Genomic DNA, 23,057 nt, shown 5'->3' with positions numbered 1-23,057 from the left:
CTAATCTAAAAGACTTCAATTTGGTTTAATGAATTATCTTCCACAGAAAGATCTGTTTCATGTGGTTTATTTTGCTAGGGGATACGTTTGATTTTTTTCTTCTTTACAGATTCAACTTTTAGCATGATTGCTTTCACATGTAAATATTTGTGTTCATGGTTAGAGGTTATTTTTAAGGGTGATATTTCTGACACTTTATACTTTTAGTCAAATTTAGGAATCCTTACCTTTTGTCCCCTAGGGTAGAACAAGAAATAATGTCAAGAATTATCTCCAGGCTCATTCCAGTCCAACAACACGCCATAGCTGATGTCAGCGTTTCGACCAGTGAGGCAAGTGAACCATTGGCTTCTGACATTGGTAAGTGAAATGGGGTCTCTAACTTTTTTGTTATTAAAAGGCAAAACTCTCAGGTCATTGTGAATTTATATATTCTAGAGGTCAGCTATTCCTCAGCTGACAGAAGATAAGCTCTTACTCTGCATCACTTCCCAGTTCTTCTCTGAAGGGGAGGTTAGTTGTCCCTCACCCCCTTATTTCATATCACAGCATTCATATGAGCAGCCCACTCTCTATCCCTCCCATCCCAGTCTCTTCGTAGGTCCCCATAGCACTTTGTATGTGTCTTTGCTACAGTAACTATCACATTGTATTGTGATTTGTTTGCATATCTGTCTCACTCACTAGACTGACTGTACATTAGTCAGGATTAGAGATGTTTCTCCGTTAGTGCTTAGCCCTCGACTAACAATAAGAGTTGTAAGTAGTCACTGAATGGATAACTGGAGTCTCTTTCCTTATGTAGCCCACATCATTCTCTTCTTTCTTCTTCCTTCTCCTCTTGTCTCTTCTCCTCCCTTCCTTCTCTTTCTTTTTTCTTCTCTTCTTCACCTTCCTTCTCCAACAACTACTTTGAGGTATAGTTTACTTGCCATAAGACTCACCAATTCCAAGTATACAGCCTGATGAGTTTTGATAAATAAACACAACTATACATTAGCCACATAATTATAATATTGAAAAACATTTTCATCATCCCAAACCAGGGGTCCCCAAACTTTTTACACAGGGGGCCAGTTCACTGTCCCTCAGACTGTTGGAGGGCCGGACTATAAAAAAAACTATGAACAAATCCCTATGCACACTACACATATCTTATTTTAAAGTAAAAAACAAAACAGGAACAAATACAATATTTAAAATAAAGAACAAGTAAATGTAAATTGACATACTGACCAGTATTTCAATGGAACTATGGGCCTGCTTTTGGCTAATGAGATGGTCAATGTCCAGTTCCATATTTGTCACTGTTAGCCGTATGTTAGTGATATGCCGCGTTTCCGGAGCTGTGACACGTGTGTCCCGCGTCACCAGAAGTAGTACTGTACGTGAGCGACGCTGCGCTTTGCGTCTGCATCCTGTGCTCCTCTCACTGACCACCAATGAAAGAGGTGCCCCTTCCGGAAGTGCAGCAGTGCAGCGGGGGCCAGATAAATGGCCTCGGGGGCTGCATGCAGCCTGCAGGCCGTAGTTTGGGGACCCCTGTCCCAAACAGTTCCCTCATACTACTTTGCAGTCAATTCCTAACCTCCCCACATGCCTGCTGGACCCTACCTACCACTATCTGCATTCATTCTATCACAGTATTTTTGCTTTTTCTATAATTTTCTATATATATATATATATAATCATATGGTGCATAATCTATTATGTTTGTCTTATTTATAATAATTATACTTTGGCAGTCATGTTGTTGTGTGTAATAATATTACACTGTGTGGATATAGAAATTTGTTATTCATTTACCAGTTGATGGACATTTGTAGTCTTTTCGTTTTTGGCTATTATAAATAAAACTGTGATGTGAATGTTTACAAACAGATCATTTAGACACATCTTTAATTTCTTTTGGTCATGTGGGAATGCTTAACTTTACAAGAAACTGCTAAATGTTTCCAAAGTAGCTATTCTATTTTGCATTCCAGTCAGCCATATATGAAAGTTCCAGTTGCCCGCATACTCAACAATGTCTGGTGTTGTCAGTGTTTGTATTCTGCCATTCTGTAAACTTGTAGAGATATCTTATTCTGGATTTTATTTGCATTTCCCTAATGACTAATGATGATGTACAATTTTTCATATGCTTATTTGCCATCTGTATATTTACTTTGCTGAAGTATCTTTTTAAATCTTTTGCCCAGTTTTAAATTGGGTTTTGTGCCTTCTTATTATTGAGTTGTAAACATTATTTATTATCAATTCAAATCCTTTCTTGGGTACATGTTTTGCAAACATTTTCACATAGTTTGTATGTTGCCATTTTGTTTTCCTGACACTGCCTTTAGAAGACCAAAATACTAATTTTGATAAAGTTTATCATTTTTTTTCTTTTATAGTTTGTGGGGTTGCTTTTTTTTATGTACTATTTAAGAAATCTTTGCCTAACTCAAGATCATTAAGATTTTCATCTAGAAGACATGTGGTTTTAGACAATACATTCAGTTGTATGGTACATTTTGAGTTATTTTTTATATACAGTGTGATATAAGGATCAAGACTTATTTTTTTATTTATTGGTATATAGATAATCCAGTTGTTCTAACATTATTTGTTGAAAATCTTATCCTTTCTGCCGTTGAATTGCCTTGACACTTTTGTTGAGCATCAACTGGCTGTATACAATGTGGATCTGTTTCTGGATTTTCTATCCTGTTCTATTGATCTGTCTTTATACCAATACTGCACTTCTTGATTATTGTAAATTTAAAAGTAATTTTTGGTTCTGAGCAGGTGGTTTAGTGGATACAGCCTCCTGGTGCACCGAAGTCTTGAGTTTGATCCCTGGTCAGGGCACACATGAAAAACAACCACTGAGTGCACAACTAAATGGAACAATAAAGTGTAATGAGTTGATGCTTCTCTCGTTCTCCTGCTTCTCCCTCTCTCTTTCCTTTATTCCCTCCCTCTCTGACTCTCTCTCTCAAAATCAGTGGAAAGAAGTAAAAATAATAATTCTTGAAGTTGGATAGTGTAAGTTCTCTAACTTTGTACTTTTCTTTTGTATTCCTATGTATAATTACCTCTATTTTTCCCCCTCTCTCTAGTCCTAAATAACCTATTTTTCCTCCTTCTAAGGCTATCCGTTAACTGTTCAAATCCTAAACATCAGAGTCCATATTTACTGCTTTTCTTTTAGACAGTGGTAGAATTAAATAATTTAACAACCAGTTCTCACCCTAATTACCATTTTAAGTATAAAAAATTGATATACCAAAAGATAGTTTATTATTTCATGCATTTAATACTTAAATAAGAACAATAAAAGAGGTACACAAAACTAGATTATAAGAGTTTTAAAATATTAATGAAAAAATATTAAATAATACTTGACAAAAAAACAGTACAACTGTTATTTAAGATACTTCCATATTGCTTCTTGATCGGTGTCCTCACTTGCAATTTTTTTCACCTATGGACAGAATGAACATTACTACAGGCGCTTAGAATATGCTGTTGCACAGATGAATGTTAAAAAAGAGTAAGGAATGTAAACTTGTGATTTCCACATTGGGCGGCTGCCCAGGAGTCCACCTTAGAGAGAACCCTGATTACAAGTGCCATTTTAACCACTGGTTTGCTGAACTAGTGCGAACCAGCTGAATCCCACCACTAGACCTTATGGATTGGCTTGCTGCCCCACCCCAATAGAACAGCTCTCTTCACAGCATCTGGTTGTCCAGGACGGTCTCTTCAATCCTGTCCTCCTTTCTGGCTCTAGCACTGGCACTGTTTACCACCTCTAGTTCTTAAAATGTCCAGCTGGTTTTGGTTTCTTAGAATTTAATTTGTTGTTGTTCCTTCTATTTTTAAAATTCCTCTAAGACCTCATTTCTTCATCTTTTTTTTTCCTGCTACTTGAACAAAAATTTTCCCGAGTTTCTTTGCTCTGCCATCTTTCTTTTTGTTTTCCAGTCTTCTCTTCCCAATGCTTTTCCTGTGTCAGTTGACCCCCAATACCTACATCTGGGCAGTAAACATGCAGATCTGCCTGTTGAGGAATATTCCTACTTGTTTTTCTACTGGTATATCCAAAATGTATCTCATTTTTTCTAACCAAACCTGTTCTTCCTTTGTTTCTATTTCTGTTAATAATGTCACAACTTTCCAAGCATTCATCCTCAAAGCCTTGGAGCTACTGTTTATTCTGTTTTCTTCTCTTTGGTCTTCCCCAGTCACAGCCTGTATCTAGCTCTATACAATTTATAGTTACATTTGGTTAATTCCTCCTAGATAGTATGACTCAAATACTCCCTACACTGCTACTACCCAAGATTTTCCTTTGCCATCTTATTTTTGGAAGGAAAGAATAAAATAACCAACAACATTAGGAGAAAATGTTTTTCTGAATGAAAATCTTAAGATTTTTAAATTGGGTATATAGATCCTATTCTCTTCTCTTTAAAAGCATGTGAATTTGCTTTTGTTTTTGCCTATGTCTGGGTAGAGCTTTTGGGCTTTCTGACAGAGATATTATGATTTTTGGTCCTGCCCAAACAATGAATTATGGGAATGCAAAAGGAGACATATCAACATATAATGTCAAATATAAATTTGGGGCCTGGGCCAGATAGCTCGGTTGGTTAGAGCGTCGACCCATAGTGCAGAGGTTACCGGTTTGATATCCAGTCAGGGCACGACAGGAACAGATCGATGTTCCTGTCTCTCTCTCTCTCTCTCTCTCTCTCTCTCGCTCTCTTTCTCGCACTTGCTCTCTCATTAAAATTAATAAATTTAAAGAAATTCTTATAAAAAAAGAAAAATGGATTTGGGATTGTAATAGTCTTTGCCAACTCCAGAGTAAATTGCCATTGCTTATCTCTACAAGTGACCCCGAGACACCTGCACCCCTCCTTAGGGAATTCTGGGAGTCGCTGCCATAGTTGTACTAACTAGGAAGTGCTCTTTGGAGAGGTCACATCTCCATCAAGTAGTAGAGATCATTGTTTACGTGTTTTCCACACAAAGTTTTAGAAATATAGTCACTTTAAGTCTAGTAATGATTTACTGAATTTTATGCACATTCATACAAATGAAAAGGACAGCCTATTTGAAAAATTAGTATACCTATGGAACTTCTGATATCAAGCACATAAACTATATAAAAGTCGAGGACGAATAGCTTATAATGTTAGTGTCTGAAACTAGAAGGAAGGAAGGTTTATCCTCATATTCATAAAGCAGCCACAGTTTCTCTGAGGTCCCCACAGTTACTGTGTCCTTGTGTTTTGGTCAAAGATACCACAGGGTTTCCTGTGGCCTATTCTTGAAAATGCGAATTGTTTTCAGATAGATTTAATGAAGATCTAAATTTCTTTTTATCCTTTACTGAATTTTTATTCTTTACTAATTCTATGATCAGAAAGAATTTATATAAGTAATTTGTTATCTCTGTTTTCCTTCCCTTTTTTGTTTCTAAGAGAGTGTTCATTATTAAATTTTCATCTTTCTCTTTCATAATAAATAGATTTTGTATTTTCATTTTTATTCCTTCTCCCACCCCTTTGTACACATATATTTGCATATCTGAAATTTTAAAAATTAAGGATTGGACTGCAGACGTGCTTCTTACGCACTAACTGAAATTCTTTCGTTTTGTAGTGGAGGGAACAAGCGGTGGCGTCCTCCAGCTCTTTGTTGATGCTGGGGTTCCTGTGAATTCAGACATGATTAGTCATCTTGTGACTGAGGCTCTTGCTGAGACCATTGCTGTCATGCTGGGTGACAGAGAAGCAAAGAAGCAAGATCCTGTTGCTGCAAGTGCTTCTGGGGATGTTCCAACAAGTAAAACATACTTGCCGGTAGCCGTGACTCTCTTTTTATAACTTGGGATCTTGGGAATTTTTGATTCATTTATTAAAGAACAGTAAAATGGACACATTTTATTTATTTTTAACTTTTATTTTTTTCATTTAAAGCTTTTTAAAATTGAAGTATATTTGACATGCAAATTATATTTGTTTCAGGTGTGTAACATAGTGAGATTTCACATTTATACACCTCACAAAGTTGTCACCCCCAAAAGTCTACTATCCATCTGTCACTGTACAAAGTTATTGTGATATTATTGACTGTATTCTCTATGCCATACTTTACATCCCAGTGACTTATTTATTTTATAACTATAAGTTTATTATAGCTCTTAATCTCTTTTTTGGTGAAGACCTTTATGCCCCTCACTCCCCACTACCCAACCCTCTCAGTTTTTCTGTATCTATGAGTCTGTTTGATTTGTTTGCTCATTTGTTTAATATTTAATATTTTAGATTCCACACATAAGTGAAATGATACAGGATTTTTTTCTCTCTGACATATCATTTGGCATAATACCCCCTAAGTCTATCTGTGTTGTTGCAAATGGCAAGATTTCATTCTTTTTTATGGCTGAGTAATATTCCTCTGTGTGGAGGGAGAAAGAAACTGGCTGTTATCTTCAAGGTTCTTTCTGTTGTTCTAATTTTCAAATAGACATAAGACAGATTAATGAGAAAATACCAAGTTTAATGCATACATATGCATGGGAACCTCACGTATATGAGAGAGTCAGGCCCCACATGCGTGAGAGGTTCAGAGACAGCAAGAGAAAATGAGATAGAGGCCTGACCTGTGGTGGCGCAGTGGATAAAGCATCTACCTGGAAATGCTGAGGTCGCCGGTTCAAAACCCTGGGCTTGCCTGGTCAAGGCACATATGGGAGTTGATGCTTCCAGCTCCTCCCCCCCGTCTCTCTCTCTCTCTCTCTCTCTCTCTCTCTCTCTCTCCCTCTCTCTCTTCTCTCTAAAATGAATAAATTAAAAAAAATAAATTAAAAAAAAAAAGAGCCCTGGCTGGTTGGCTCAGCGGTAGAGCGTTGGCCTAGCGTGCGGAGGACCCGGGTTCGATTCCGGCCAGGGCACATAGGAGAAGCGCCCATTTGCTTCTCCACCCCTCCGCCGCGCCTTCCTCTCTGTCTCTCTCTTCCCCTCCCGCAGCCAAAGCTCCATTGGAGCAAAGATGGCCCAGGTGCTGGGGATGGCTCTGTGGCCTCTGCCCCAGGCGCTAGAGTGGCTCTGGTCGCAACATGGCGACGCCCAGGATGGGCAGAGCATCGCCCCCTGGTGGGCAGAGCGTCGCCCCATGGTGGGCGTGCCGGGTGGATCCCGGTCGGGCGCATGCGGGAGTTTGTCTGACTGTCTCTCCCTGTTTCCAGCTTCAGAAAAATGCAAAAAAAAAAAAAAAAAAAAAAGAAAATGAGATAGAGATGATGTTCCCAGCTAGGTATGAGGTAAGGCACCTTGAGGCTTCACAAGGTCATTGCAGGGAGAGCATGTTCAGTGATGAGTAGTTTGCCCTGCCATATGTATAGGTCAAAAGAGGTTGTCTATGAGAGTGGTTTTCAACCTTTTAACACTTAGGGGACAGTGAAAATAGAATTATTTCGGGACCACTAAGGCAGAAATCATCCTGAGCATAAGCAAATTCAACTAAGATCATTGGGTTTATAATCTTCATACAATATCAGGGTGGTTAACTCTCACAGACTGGCACACAATTTCTGGTGGACTGTTCCGTGGACTGGTGGTTGAGAAAAAACTGACCTATGCCCTGGCTGAATAGCTCGCTTGGTTAGAGCATCACCAGATGTGCAGAGGTTGCTGGTTCAGTCGCTGGTCAGGGCATATACAGGAACAGATTGATGTTCCTAGCTCTCTCTAAAATCAACAAATAAAATTTAAAACAAAAAGAAAAACACTGACCTATGATAATCTCTTATTATAGGTAAGGCCCCTTAATTAAGAGAGGGGAGGAAGTTTCTTATGAGCCTGCAGCTAAACTTGCCTTTAGCTCAAAACTATCTTCATACCACAAATGCACGTTAGGCTGACTTGTCCTGAACCTCGTAGTAGCAACGTGAAATTATACAAACCAATATTTATTCTAAATTTGTTGTCACTTCTAATTCTATAGAACACAAAGACATCATTTTATATACGTGAAACATTTTAACTGACTAATTTGAGGTATAAACATAAATTTACACTAAAATCTGTAAAATTCGAATAGGAAGTGGGAATGCATAATTAGTGTAGTGTGATTAGTGTGTCAGAGGTTTAGTACATAGTTTTGGTCTGTGCTTTATTAGGTTGTCGGTGACTCATGCAGTACAGATTTCTGTTAGGATTATAGTTTCCTCTGTGCTACCTTTGGTTTGTTTTCTGCCTATATACTGCATATATTTACATGATGGTGTTTGAACGAGAACATGTAAAATAATCAATATAAATGGGCAGTATATGTAATTGATAAGCACATGGACTTTGGAGTTGGGAAGATCTGACTTTGAACCTTCATCTCTGTTACTTTATAGTTTCATCTGAATAATAGAGGTAAAATAGAGTTTAAATGAACATGGCTTTACCAAAATTTTCTCATTGAATATCTAGGAAGACGAGTTCCCTTTCCCCAGTGCCATTTTGTTCCTTATCTTAGGAATTGTCATGTCTTTTGTTTGCCTTTTGACCTTCCAAATATATTCTAAAATTAGTTTTCAAGTTCCATAAAATATTTTGTTGGGATTTTTTATGGGAATTAATCCAATTTTGATGGGTTTAATTTGGGGAGAATTTACTTTTTTTTATACTATCAAGATGTCAGTTTTCTCCAAATTGATATATATATATACATTGACTCTAATGACAGTCAAAATTTTAACAGATCATTTTTGTTTGAAATTGAAAAATTTATTCCAAAATTTAAATTAAAATATAAAAGACCTAGAATAGTCACAGTAATCCTGAAGAAAAAGAATAAAACTAGAGAATTCACACCACTGATATATTTTATATTGGTGCAAGAATAGATAAATTAACCAGTGGAACAGAAGAGACAGTATAGAAACAGACACTGCCGTGTAGTGGGAAAGAGGTGGCCTTTTCAACAATGGTGCTGATTTAAATTGACCATGCATATAGAAAAAATGAATCTTGATCTCTCCTTTACATCAGACATCAAAATTCATTCAAAAAGGATTATAGATCTCAATGTAAAAAGTAAGAAATAAAGCTTTTAGAAAAAAACATAGGAGATCTTCATGATCTTAAAAGTATCTTTAAAGAGAATTTATATCTTTATGGTAAGATTTTGTGAAAGATCCAATGAGATGATGCTATATAAAAAGAGCTAAATCTAACCCCTGGAACTTGGTAAATATTCACTTAACTAATAGTTTGTCATTATCTATTACCAGTACTAGTAGAAAACCTTCAAATCCTCTCATGATGAGTCAGTAACATTATATTTGAAAACAGAACTCTTATGATATAGGTTTATGTGGTCAAGAAAAAAAACCATGATGTATTTCTTTCATATAAAAATCAAGGCTAGCCCTGGTGGGATAGTTCGGTTGGTAAAGTGTCATCCCAGTGCGCAAAAGTTGTGGCTTTGGTCCCTGGTCAAGGCACGCACATACAGGAACAGATCAATGTTTCTGTCTCTCATCTCCTTTCCTCTCTGTCTCAAATCAATAAATAAAATTTAAAAGAAAATCAAGGCTAAGTATATGCTAATTACTAAGCAATGGTATAGAATTTGTAATGTGCTTCATGGTTTTAAAATTGCATATCAATTTGTAATTCATAATATAGAACAAAGGCTAATCATCCTATTACATAAAGACATTTAAAATGAGAATAAAAAGACAAATATACATTTGAAAAGTGGGGAAAAGACATATCCAGATAGGTTACATGCAAAAAAGGAAATACAAGTGGCCCATCTACATATACATATAAGTTGGTCAATCTCACCCATAATAAGAAAAATATCACTGAAATTTTATTTTTACTGATCAGAGTAGTAACTCTAAAAGTTTGTAATGCTATTATTTAGCAAACCTTGGGGAAATGGGAAATATCATACCTTCTGGTGTTAATGTAAAATGAAAACCCCAGAGTGGGAAATTTGGCAATGTGTATTCAAATTAAAAATGCAATTAGCCCTTTAACCGAGCAGTCCCACTTCTTGAAATTAATTCCATGGATAATCTATACATGTGAAATGACTTAAGTCAAGATTATATTTGGTAAATCTGGGGAAGGGAACTAGATAGATAGGACATAGCTAGGAAGGGGGACCTAATTTTCACTATCATCCTTTTGTACCTTTTGAATTTTGAATCACTTGAATGATTATGTTTAACAAATTGATCTTAAAGTGTTTCCTTTTTTCTCCCCAGTACTTTCCATCTCCATGTTGCCTCTACTTGATCTCCCCGACCTCTTATCCTCCCATGGCTTTTTGTAAGCTCTTTTCTTTTGTGCCAAAAGGCCGATTTTCAATATCTTGTCAGTTGGTTTAAGTGCTTTCTTTCTCTACGTGGTCCAGCAGGTTGTGTTTGGGTTTGATCTTCAGCTGTGTCTGTTTAATCTTCTTCTGCATTAGAAGGGGCAGCCTTAGATTTCCTTGGGGCCTAGTTCAGATGCAGAGCTACTTCAATTGCCTGAGGTTATCTATTGGCTAGTCTTGAAACTAAAGAGCTTACAGGGGTCCCCAAACTTTTTACAAGGGGGCCAGTTCACTGTCCCTCAGACCGTTGGAGGGCCGCCACATGCAGTGCTCCTCTCACTGACCACCAATGAAAGAGGTGCCCCTTCCGGAAGTGCGGGGGGGGGGATAAATGGCCTCAGTGGGCCGCAGTTTGGGGACGCCTGGCTTAGAAGTTGGAGAGCCAAGGTATTTAGGGCTCCATTTCTTTCCCCTTCCATTTAAATTCCATGTAATTTCTGAATGAGCTCATTTTATTCTGAATTCCCTTTGCTTAGGTGATTCTAAGCAGCATGTATCTTACTGATTTGTTTCAGGCACGAGTGTGTACTCCGGTGCCTACTCCACAGCCCACTCCTCCTCACTCACCTTCACCTCCGCGGGAGCAAGTGCTGCTACAAACTCCAGATTCTTCTCCCTGTGATTCAGAGCATGATACAGCTTTTCCTGTGAAGGAAGTATTTGTGGGAAAAGGTACACATGTTATTTCCATAATTCAGTTTTCGTTTTGGCAACTATTAAATAAAATTTCATGGTTTGTTTTATAAAATGTCTCATAGGTTGGTACACACATACCTGTTGCTTATTAAGTTTTAGTAAACCATTTTTTCTTGCACAGAAACTAAGAAATTGGTTGCCACTTTTAAAAATGTGTAATCTAATAGACACTTAGAAGGCGGTGTTAAAAGTGATGTCTTTTCAAAATTACTAAGTTAATTTGGGAATTTTACCATTAGTAGCCATTATCATTATTATTATTGTTATTATTATTGCCATTATGCCAGAATGTTATAGGATTTCTGAAACAATATATCTTACCTTCCTATGCATTTATTTTATCTTTTATATTTTCTTCTTAAAAAAATCTTCAGGAAATGACATGCCTGTTGCCACACTTGTTCATACTCCGACAGTTACCCCTGCTGCTACACCTCCTCCGGCAGCTGCTCTCACCCCAACCTTGTCGGAGATTTCCATTGAGAAATTGAAGATATCAAGCCCGGAGCTTCCTCAGCCATGGGGCGATAGAGACCTGCCGCTGGAAGAGGAGAACCCGAACTCCCTTCAGGAAGAACTTCCTCGGAGAGCTATGTAAAGATAACAAAGTCACTTTTAGTAATGTACCTTTCCTCTTGAGTTGACTGATGTCACCCATTAAAAACATCAGATATGATCAATGAAGCTTTATAAACCACAGGCTACTTTAAAGTATAAAGAAGTTTCATAAATTTTAATTTTTTAAAATTTTTACCGAATTTATACCTCCCATTTTTTTTTTTTTTTTTTGTATTTTTCTGAAGCTAGAAACCGGGAGAGACAGTCAGACAGACTCCTGCATGTGCCCGACCGGGATCCACCCGGCACGCCCACCAGGGGGCAATGCTCTGCCCACCAGGGGGCGATGCTCTGCCCCTCCGGGGCATCGCTCTGCCACGCCTAGAGCCACTCTAGCGCCTGGGGCAGAGGCCAAGGAGCCATCCCCAGCGCCCGGGCCATCTTTGCTCCAATGGAGCCTCGGCTGCGGGAGGGGAAGAGAGAGACAGAGAGGAAGGAGAGGGGGAGGGGTGGAGAAGCAGATGGACGCTTCTCCTGTGTGCCCTGGCCGGGAATCGAACCCGGGACTTCTACACGCCAGGCCGACGCTCTACCACTGAGCCAACTGACCAGGGCCCCTCCCATTTTTTTTTAAGCAAATGTTTTGGGAGACATTAAAATAAAACTATCATATTGTTAATAAAATAGAAAATGATGTTTTCCCTAGAGTGAATCATTATTTACCATGCCAAGTTGACTTTCATAGTACCATATATCTCCATATAGGTTTATTTTGTAGGTAGTAGAACTTTCAAGATGGTCTGTTATTAGAGTGTGAAAACAATCTTGGATAAAAGGAAGCTTTTTTTTTTTTTTTTTAAGGTTTTCTTTATTGATTTTTAGAGGAAAGAAAGAGAAAGTCGGGGTGGAGGGAACGGGAAGCACCAACTCAAGTGGCTTCTTGCATGTGCCTCGACCAGGCAAGCCCGACCTCAGTACTCCAGGTCCATGCTTTATCCACTGCTCCCTCACAGGTCAGGTGGAAGAATAAATCTTGTTAATTAATTATAGTAAATAGTATAGAACCTATACTATAGATTATTGAAATATTTTGCTAAAGGAGACATAGTGTTTGAATCTGTTTTTGCGTATCAAAATTAATATCGGCCTTCAGTGACCTAATCAGTTCAAAACATGTCTTTTTCTTCTTAGTGTAATGTCTGTGGCCAAAGACGAGGAACCTGAGAGTGTGGATTTCCCTGCTCAACCAGTTCCAGCTCCCTTGATGCCGCTTCCTGCGGGCCCCCAGGCCCCGTTCCCCTCACAGACGCCAAGTTCTGATTCCTCGACAGTCGAGAGCACCCTGAGCGTTACTGGCACTGAGACGGAAAGACCCATCTCTGAGGGAGAGATTATATTTGACTGTGGTCACAAAGCAGTTCCCAGGAGTAAGTTAACTTGTATAAATTGATTTTACTGGTTAGACTGTGATCATTCCTAATACTTAAATTTTGATAATTCCTAAGTAATACCTTTCTGTTTAAAGTCTTTTTACTTAATTTTCAGGATTTAACATGGTATAGTAAAACAATATGGATTCTGCAAGTTAACAATTCTAGACCTTAACCTTAGAAAGTAAAATCTTCCTCCTAAATCCAGAATTAGCATTACTAATGATAGTTTGTGGTATTTCCTTCCAATCTTTTATTTATTATGCATATACAGATAACTAAATATATTTGTATGTGTATATGTTTTTACCCTTAAAAATAAGATCATACTATACATGTTGTTTTGAAACCTGAAATTTTTAACCTAATAAGATATTGTGGACATCTTTCTATACCAATACCTATAGCTCTACCTCACTTTTTTTTTTAATTTATTTTTATTTTTCTGAAGTTAGAAGCGGGGAGGCAGTCAGACAGACTCCTGCATGCGCCCCACTGGGATCCACCCAGCATGCCCACCAGGGGGCGATGCTCTGCATATCTGGGGCATTGCTTCACTGTGGCCAGAGCCATTCTAGCACCTGAGGCAGAGGTCATGGAGCCATCCTCAGTGCCTGGGCCAACCCTGCTCCAATGGAGCCTGGGCTGTGGGAGGGGAGAGAGAGATAGAGAGGAAGGAGAGGGGGAAGGGTGGAGAAGCAGATAGGCGCTTCTGTGTGCCCTAGCCAGGAATCAAACCTGGGACTTTCACACGCCGGGCTGACACTCAACTGCTGAGCAAACTGGCCAGGGCCTACCTCACTTTTTTTTTTTTTTTTTAATGGCTGTGTGGTCTATTAAAACAGCACACAGTGATGGGCGTTTTGATTGTTTTGTGTTTCCGGATTATATTTAACTCTTCAATGACTGTCCTTGAATTTATCTGATAACTTCTTTAGAATACATGCCTAGAAGTGGAATTGCTGGCTCAAAATATGCACCTTTAAAATAATGATACAAAAAATAAAAATAAAATAAAATAGCAATACATTGCCAACATGTTCTCTAGAAAGGTTAATCAGTTTGTAATTTTAACCAGGTTTTAATTACATCAGTAGTGTATAGGAGTGCTTTTTTCTCAGTTTCATAGTTACAGTTGATATTTATACTTCTCTTTAATTTCTGACAGGTTGCTAGGTAAAACAAAAATTCATCTTAGTTATACAGTGCATTTTTAACAAACAGGTGAGATTAACTTGTGATTTATTATTAATGAACTTTGCCAGTATTTTTAGTATATAAGTGTAAATATAATATTCTATGGCTTTATGGTCAGATTACTTACTAAATTTATGTTTCTTCTTTTTTCTAAATTTTTACATTTTAATATTTAGTTTTAGGAGATGGAGGCCTGTATGTGACAAACCTAAATGATAGCTTATCCAGTACTCTGCTTGATGTCTATGATATGGTAAGAAATGACTGACTCACACTGAATTCTGACAACTGACATGAAGGTTATCTAGAGGGACTTATTAGTGTTGATCCTGGTTTTTACCTCAGATATTTGAGTTGTAAACATTAAATTTAATAAAATATCCACAAAGGAATTTGTTTTCTTGCACATTTTGTTATTATAGTTGTGAGAATGAAAAGAAAATAATTAAGTTCTTTGGCTCCAGTAGTTGAAAATACACAGTTAATGTGATTAGGTAATGAAAATCTAGCTCAGTGCACACCGTCACGTTAATATGTTGCCTTTACAGTATTTTAGGCAGTACCTTAGTTATTTAAACCAGCTCTCTTATAATATATTTGTTATTTTTTTCTAACCATGATTTTAATTCTTTTTGCTACAAATAATTGCAGTCAATGGCTTAAAAATATTGAAATAGGAGCCAGGGGCACTAACCGTTCCTAGTTATTATCTAGCTCTATAAAAAAAATGACATTTAAAAATTATATTTTTATAGACATAATTTATAAAATAATGTGGAGGGAAGTCATAAATGATATATCTTTATTTTCAGAGAAACATTACAATAACATTTGGCCTACTTAATATGTCATCATGTCATTTTTATCCAATCTTAGAACTTTATCACAGTGCCAAAGCATATTGTTTGTTCAAAGTAAATAGCTGAACTGAGCCAGGACTAAATTATAAGATCTTTCTTTTTCTACATTTGAAGCTAAATTTAAATTTTGATATTTTTACTAAGTCTCCAAATTCATATTAAAGTTGAATGTAGAAGTACAATCTTGGCCCTGGCCAGCTGGCTGTGGGTAGAGCATCGGCCCTGCATATGGATGTCCCGGGTTCAATTCCTGGTCAGGGCACAAAAGAGAAACAACCGTCAGCTTCTCTCCCTCCTCTCCTACTCCCCCTTCTCTCTCCCTTCCCTTCCCGCAGCCAATGGCTCAATTGGTTCAAGCTTCATCCCTGGGCGCTGAGGATAACTTGGTTGATTTGAGCATCAGCCCCAGATGGGGGTTGCCGGTTGGTCACGGTCTGGGCACACACGGGAGTCTGTCTCTCTATCTCCCTTTCTCTTACTGAAAAAAAAGTACAATCTTGAAAAACTGGGAGTAACTTGAAGTCATGTACCAACAGGCATTTATCTGTATATGGCTGAGGGATAAAGATTTGTAATCCAGAGTTAATAAACTTTATTTCATTAAAAATAAAATACGTAACTAAAAAACTATTAATGGAATTTAAAATCATGTTAAGATTTGTATTTATAAGGCAATCCAGTTTCTGTGAGTTTTAGGCCCACACTGCCCCTCATTTTTGGAACAGTTCTATTTTGAGGTGACAGGAAGCCTAAGCCAGTGTTCCAGTGAGGGCTTTCTGTTACCTGCTCCCTAGCCCAGTACCAGGACCAGCACAAAGGCAGAGTGGTCAGAGGGCTTCTGGGCGCCTTCACCTATTCTGCAGGTTTCATTTCTGATCGCCGTCAAGGCTGCAGCCGCTCTGCAGAGCTCCGCCTCATCCCAGCTGTGGCGTTGCATTGTGTGCTGCATTAGACCGTGCAAGCCAAAATAGAAGGCATTTGTGAATCACTGCAACTCAGGCACATGATACAGGGTTTTGTTTTTCTGTGTTTTTATAATAAATCTTCAGTTCAATTGTAGTTAAATTACTTAATACCTATTACTGTTTACATTTGAGGAGTTTTAGATAATTGAATGGGAATGCGAACGAAATGAAAATAAAAGAGTTCATCTTCTTTCCATAAAGTGCTAATGTGACCATTTTCATGGTGACTAAGTTTTGTTAATCATAAATTGAGAGAAATGCAGGTGTTTGATAGAATGTTCTGTTGTATTAATTGCCTTTATATTTTGTTTAGGAGGAAGATCCTCCCAGTGAAGGACAAGCAATGATAATGCCCCATAAAAAATTTCCCGGAGATGCAAAATTTTTTTCCTCTCTACAAAACCAGGAATCAGTTTCAGTTTCACAGCAATCTGTCAGTCCTTCAGAGGTACTTTTTAACCTTAATGACTTTTTATTCTTTTTGGTTAGATCTACATGCCGGAAAAAGTTACAAAATATTCTTACTTTCAGTTAAAGCATTCTAATACTTCAACTTATTTAGGGATCATCCTTGTAGTAACTTTAACCTGGAATCATAGAGTTAAACAGTTTCACAGCTAAAAGGAATTTGGGCCATTGTTCCAACCCTCTTGTTCTACAGCTGAAAACTCAAGCCCTTTGAAGTGATTGGTGAAGATTAGTCATTCATTCTTTCTTTCCACAGCCATTTACTGAGAATCTACTATATGCCAGACACAACCTTGGAAAAGATAAAATGATGAGACAGGACTTCTACCTATTAGTAACTGACAGTTGTATAGGGGACAAAGGGCTTAAACAATTATTGTGCACTGCAGTAACTAGTCATGTAGCTGTATTTACTAGTATATATGAACTCTGAGGAATGGACACTCTGAACTTTGATGACCCTTTATACAGGATATGATTTTAGTACAGGTTTTTAAAGACCCAATAGGATTTTTCTGGACAGCAGTAAAGGGGAAGGATATTTCAGAAGCTGAAATAGCATTTGTTAAGGGACAAGAGCCAAGAAAGATTAGGACATATTTAGAAAGTGTTGAAAGTGTCAGAGTGGTTAAAGCTGTAGATGGGGAGACCAGTCTGGAAAAGTGGGTTGAGCCAAATAATCACAAAGAACCTTTTATGCCATGGGAAAAAGAAAGTGTGGGCACTGTGAAGCCTATTAAGATAATTTGGGGCAAGAAAGTCATAAATTAAGATGTTTCGGGAATGAGTTTGGAGGTTTTGTAATATAGTCCTGAGGTTTGGAGGGGAACAGGGTGCTGGAACGAATGTCAGTGTGTTCCTGGTCAGGTTTTACCTGTAACTTACCTCCCCATGGTCCCAGGGCCTTCGTGCTCCGGTGTTACTCTGGGCCACTAGTGTCTCAGCCACGGTTGTTGCCAAGATCTTTGTGGCTAAGGGGCAAGTGGTGATGATGTCAGGCTGCTGAGAGGAAGAAGCACGTGCTTCGCTCCCGTCATTCCTCTCACTAAAACCCCTGCAGCCGCCTCCCCTCCGAGGATGCAGCCCCTTTCTTCCCGCACACACCAGGTCAGGTTAGCTGTCAGTCTTTCCCAGTGGTTTTTCACTACTTTTACATAGTTTTCGGAACCCCTGGTTTCCTTTCATTTCCATAGTTACTCTTAGGTTGATTTGAGGGTGGGGAGTTTGCAGCCTTTGTCATTTTGAAGTCCTGGTGAAGCCAGAGCCCAGAAACGGGAAGTTTAGTCTCTCCAGCTCTTTTTCTAAGAATCTGTTTGCACATGTGTGCACACACTTGCGTAAAATTTTGAGGTGTATATATGTATTATTCTTCAAAACCTGGTTTTAAAACTAACTATAGGCCCTGGCCAGATAGCTCAGTTGGTTAAGAGTTTTGTCCTGAATTACAGAGGTTGCCGGTTTGATCCCCGGTCAGGACACATACAGAAACAGCTCAATATTCTTCTCTCTCTCTCTCTCCTTCCTCTCTTTAAAATCAATAAATAAAAATAAATTAACTATAAATTTTGAAGATCTATCATATTTTTAATCTATCATATTGAATACCATTATTTATTCTATTGAAGGATTTTTCAATAGAATTCTTATTCAGTTGAACTCTTATTCAAATTATAAGAAAAGTTTTTTGCACTTATGAGGAATTAGTTTTCTAGATCAAATAAGGGGTGGACTTGCTGGTTCAAAAATTATAAACAGTTGTAATTTCAGTTAATATTAATAAATTGCTTTTTAACTATACGAGACTCTTTTTTCCATTATGACACATAGTGTTCTTAATCTTAACGTTTTTACCAGTCTAATTAGCAGTGACAGTTTTCATATGTGTACAGAAGTATTAAGTATTTGTTTTGTTTGTAATAAGAACTACTAATAATGATATATTTATATGTTAAAATATTGCTTTGGTAAGAAAATAGTGGCTTTTCTTTGCACTTAAAACCCCTTGTCCAGAAATACATGATTTAAAAAAAAAACCTTGCCCAGAGAGAGCTTTTAGGTCAGCAAGAAAAGTCTGATGACAAAACTGCAGTTTGTACATTTATGTAGTTGAGCCTGGCACATTAATTACTATAGATTCCAGACAGCATAACTTAGAATTATATGAGTCTAAGCTTTGAGTATAATACAAAAATGATACATTATAAGAGCATTTTGTGAATAGGCAAGCTAAGTCTTTAGTAGGGTCACAGTGTTCTAAGGTGTCAGCAGTTACAAATTGATTTAAATAGGAAAGGTGGTATATTTTGCACAACATTTTATGTGGTAGTGGCACAGTAACATAGGCACTGTGAAATATTTCTAATTAATTTCTAGAGAAAATGTATCTGTCATGATTCTATACTGCACATGAGTCTTCAGAGTTTTGTATTAATTGTAAAACAATCCTTTTCTTCTTTTTTTTAAATGAGAGGAAGGGAGATATGTGAGATAGGATCCCACATGTGCCCCAACCAGGATCTAGCTGGCAACCCCTGTGTGGGGTCTATGCTTTAATCAGCTGAGCTATTTTTAGCACCTGAGGCTGATGTTTAGACCAAAGAGCTATCCTCAGCACTGGGGGCCAATGCTTGAAGCAACTGAGCCACTGGCTGCAAGGGGGGAAGAGAGAAAGAAGGGAGAGCGAGAAGGAGGGAGAGAAGCAGATGGTTGCTTCTCCTGTGTGCCCTCACCAGGAATCGAACCCAGGATGTCCATACACTGGGCCAACACTTTACCCACTGAAGCAACCAACCAGGGCTATCCTTTTCTGTTTCATGGATGTTGAGGCAATTGGTGTTTCTAAAGAAAAGTGCATAGAGAAGAATTAGGTAGGGCAAGTTGTAGATTTTATTTTATAGTCAATAGTATCATCCAAGACTCAAAAGTGATTCTTTCATATATTTTTAAAAAACCACTTCATTGGAATTAAACTTTTAAATGAGAAACAGGAGAGCTTTTAGATATTGGAATTTTTATTCAGGTTTTTTTTTTTTTGTTTTTTTTTTTTTTTGTATTTTTCCAAAGTTAGAAGTGGGGAGGCAGTCAGACAGACTCCTGCATGCACCTGACCGGGATCCACCCAGCATGCCCATCAGGGGGCGATGCTCTGCCCATCTGGGGCATTGCTTCGTTGCAGCCGGAGACATTCTAGTGCTTGAGGTGGAGGCTATGGAGCCATTCTCAGCTCCCGGGGCCAACTTTCCTCCAGTGGAGCCTTGGCTGTGGGAGGAGAGGAGAGAGAGAGAGAGAGGAAGGAGAGGGGGAAGGGTGGAGAAGCAGATGGGCACTTCTCCTGTGTGCCCTGGCCGGGAATCGAACCCAGGACTTCCACACACCAGGTTGACCCTCTACCGCTGAGCCAACTGGCCAGGGCCTATTCAGTTCTTGAGTAATAAACTTATTAATTAGAATATCTCCCAAGTTACAAAATGTGGTAATGATTAGATATCTAATTTTTAATAAAATAGAAGTCTTATTTTTTTTTTTTTTTTTTTTTTTTTTTTTTTTTTTTTTTTTTTTTTTTTTTTTTTTTTTTTTTTTAATAAATTTTTATTGATGTTAATGGGATGACATTAATAATTCAGGGTACATATATTCAAAGAAAACATGTCTAGGTTATTTTGTCATTAAATTATGTTGCATACCCCTCACCCAGAGTCAGATTGTCCTCCGTCATCCTCTGTCTAGTTTTCTCTGTGCCCCTCCCCCTCCCCCTAACTCTCCCTCCCTCCCTCCTGCGTCCTCCCTCCCCCCACCCCTGGTAACCACCACTCTCTTGTCCATGTCTCTTAGTCTCGTTTTTATGTTCCACCAATGTATGGAATCATGTAGTTCTTGTTTTTTTCTGATTTACTTATTTCACTCCGTATAATGTTATCAAGATCCCACCATTTTGCCGTAAATGATCTGATGTCATCATTTCTTATGGCTGAGTAGTATTCCATAGTGTATATGTGCCACATCTTCTTTATCCAGTCTAATAGAAGTCTTATTTTTTAAAGTTTGTTATTTCATATATTTTACAAAGAAATATATTTGTATTTTTTTTAACTTTTATACTTTCCCAGGAAAGAACTTTATTAAATATGGTTAAAGTAGTATTCTTTAATCTGCATACTTATAAACAATGTAATTATTTGTATTGGGATAGTCTTCATATCATTTAAGGCAGTGGTTCCCAACCCCCGGGCCTCGGACCAGTATCGGTTCGTGGGCCATTTGGTACCGGTCCACAGAGAAAGAATAAATAACTTATATTATTTCCGTTTTATTTATATTTAAGTCTGAACGATGTTTTATTTTTAAAAAATGACCAGATTCCCTCTGCTACATCCGTCTAAGACTCACTCTTGACGCTTATCTCAGTCACGTGATACATTTATCCGTCCCACCCTAAAGGCCCAGTCCGTGAAAGTATTTTCTGACATTAAACCAGTCTGTGGCCCAGAAAAGGTTGGGGACCACTGATTTAAGGTATAGTCTCCTTGTTGGTTGTTTAAAATTTATGCTAACAACTTTAGACAATTTTTATTAATGAAGAATGAGAGATAAATTTTCTATTTTAATTTTAAGCTTTGTGAATAATTATGTAATATGTTTCAACATTTAGTGTTTTAAATAATAAAATTTTTCTTTTGTGTTTTATTGGTGTCTAATTGGAAGGTTGGAAAAATAGATAATGGTTATTTAACTTCATAAAATATAAGATATTAAAGTGGAAGCCTATGGTGAGATGCCTCATTGAACTGACTTTTAACCTTGTCTTCCATGTATGTGACTTAATAAGCACTTTCTACAATACCTTTAGGTAGTCAAGTGATATGGATCACACATGTTTGACAAGTATATCCTTTTTTGACTTGATTTTAATATAATGGTTTTAACAATTGTTTCTACTTTTCACAGGACTTGGAAAGCCCTTTGGGTAAAGGACAAAGTCTCAGGCTGACAGCAGCAGCAGAGAACTTAATGGGACATCCTGTCTACAAGCAACAGCCTGTTGCTAATGCAGAGTCTTGGGATCAGAAATGTGCTCTTAAGCCTTTATCTCAGCAATTTAACACAATTACAGGTATACTAAAAATACTGCTTCTTTATGTGTCATTTCTTTCACCTTGAATCCCATCATACTTTTTTGTACTATTTCCATGCTGAATGCTGTACTGTGATTTGTGTTATAATCTGTAGTAGTGTTTCTAATCTGAACTAAGAAAAGAATAACTAATTTCAGGTGGAGATTTGCATGATTTCTTTATTAAAAAGGGTCTTCATAATTGAAAAGTTTAGTAACACCTGACCAAGTGGTGGCACAGTGTATTGAGTGTTGGCCTGGGACACTGAAGACCCAGGTTTGAAACCCCGAGGTTGCTGGCTTGAGCACAGGCTCATCTGGCTTGAGCATGGAGTGGCTGGCTAGAGTGTGCGATCATAGATATGACCCCATGGTCACTGGCTTGAGCCCAAAGGTCGCTGACTTGAGCCCAAGGTCACTGGCTTAAGCAAGGGTCAGTTACTTGGCTGGAGCCCCCCGATCAAGACACACATGAGAAAACAATCAATGAACAATTAAGGTGCTGAAACTATGAGTTGATGCTCCTCATCTCTCTTCCTTCCTGTCTGTCTGTCCCTGTCTTTCTGTCTCTCTCTCTCTCACGTGTGTGCAGTAAGAAAGAAAAAGAAAAAGTTTGGTAACAACTTTTTCTATATATATAGCAGTGTTTCTCTACTGATTCATTTATCGATACTTGAACCATTGCGTGGGTGGAATATGAGATAATTTTGGTAACATGCATATATACACTTAAAATTTTTAAATAGTGATATATTTATTTTAATATATATTGGAAAAGTATATCGAATACATCAAAAGTGTGACCTAACAGATTTTGTGTAGGACAGGGTTAAATTAGATAATACCATAGAAATTCACTCTTTATTATGTTATATTAATTTCTGACTCATTGTGAAGTGCACCCAGGACCATTTTAGAACTTCCTTAATGAAACTTTTTGCTCTAATACTTTGGGGATAAGAGTGTAACAAGGAATACTGATCAAGAGCATAGTTTATTCTCATTATCTGCAGTACTTACATTCTGTAGCAGCGGTTCTCAACCTGGGGGTCGCGACCCCAGCGGGGTCGCCTAAAGCCATCAGAAAATACATAATGCATATCAGGTATTTACATTCCGAATCATAACTGTAGCAAAATTACAGTTATGAAGTAGCCACCAAAATTATTTTTTGGTTTGGGGTCACCGCAACATGAGGAACTGTATTGCGGGGTCACGGCATTAGAAAGGTTGAAAACCACTGTTCTATAGAGTCACCAGGAATGCTGAATTAGCAAGTACCACTGTTGCTCTTAGGGAAAATGCAGTTCAGTTTCTATGAACTGCTGATCTTAGAAACATTTTTGTCAGTTGGTCAATACAGGACCTTGTTTTGTATGTGTTTCTATTTAAT

At 37.8% G+C, this 23,057-nt stretch overlaps 1 protein-coding gene across 10 annotated transcripts in view; it reads left to right on the top strand.

The window, feature by feature from the left end:
* The window catches only part of KIAA0586 (KIAA0586 ortholog), a 110,833-nt gene that overhangs the window by 42,399 nt on the left and 45,377 nt on the right, over window positions 1–23,057 (top strand). For all 10 annotated transcript variants that reach the window (XM_066341644.1, XM_066341645.1, XM_066341642.1 and 7 more), the window contains 8 exons: window positions 242–360; window positions 5,659–5,858; window positions 10,896–11,052; window positions 11,451–11,670; window positions 12,826–13,061; window positions 14,438–14,514; window positions 16,400–16,534; window positions 21,499–21,664. In XM_066341644.1, coding sequence (XP_066197741.1) covers window positions 242–360; window positions 5,659–5,858; window positions 10,896–11,052; window positions 11,451–11,670; window positions 12,826–13,061; window positions 14,438–14,514; window positions 16,400–16,534; window positions 21,499–21,664 — 1,310 coding nt within the window. The remainder of the gene's footprint in view (window positions 1–241; window positions 361–5,658; window positions 5,859–10,895; window positions 11,053–11,450; window positions 11,671–12,825; window positions 13,062–14,437; window positions 14,515–16,399; window positions 16,535–21,498; window positions 21,665–23,057) is intronic.

This window comes from Saccopteryx leptura, chromosome 6 (assembly GCF_036850995.1).
Source record: "Saccopteryx leptura isolate mSacLep1 chromosome 6, mSacLep1_pri_phased_curated, whole genome shotgun sequence".
In the NCBI taxonomy this organism is placed as follows: domain Eukaryota; kingdom Metazoa; phylum Chordata; class Mammalia; order Chiroptera; family Emballonuridae; genus Saccopteryx; species Saccopteryx leptura.
The sequence above is the reverse complement of the archived record's forward strand: the minus strand, read 5'-3'. Positions and strand labels throughout refer to the sequence as shown.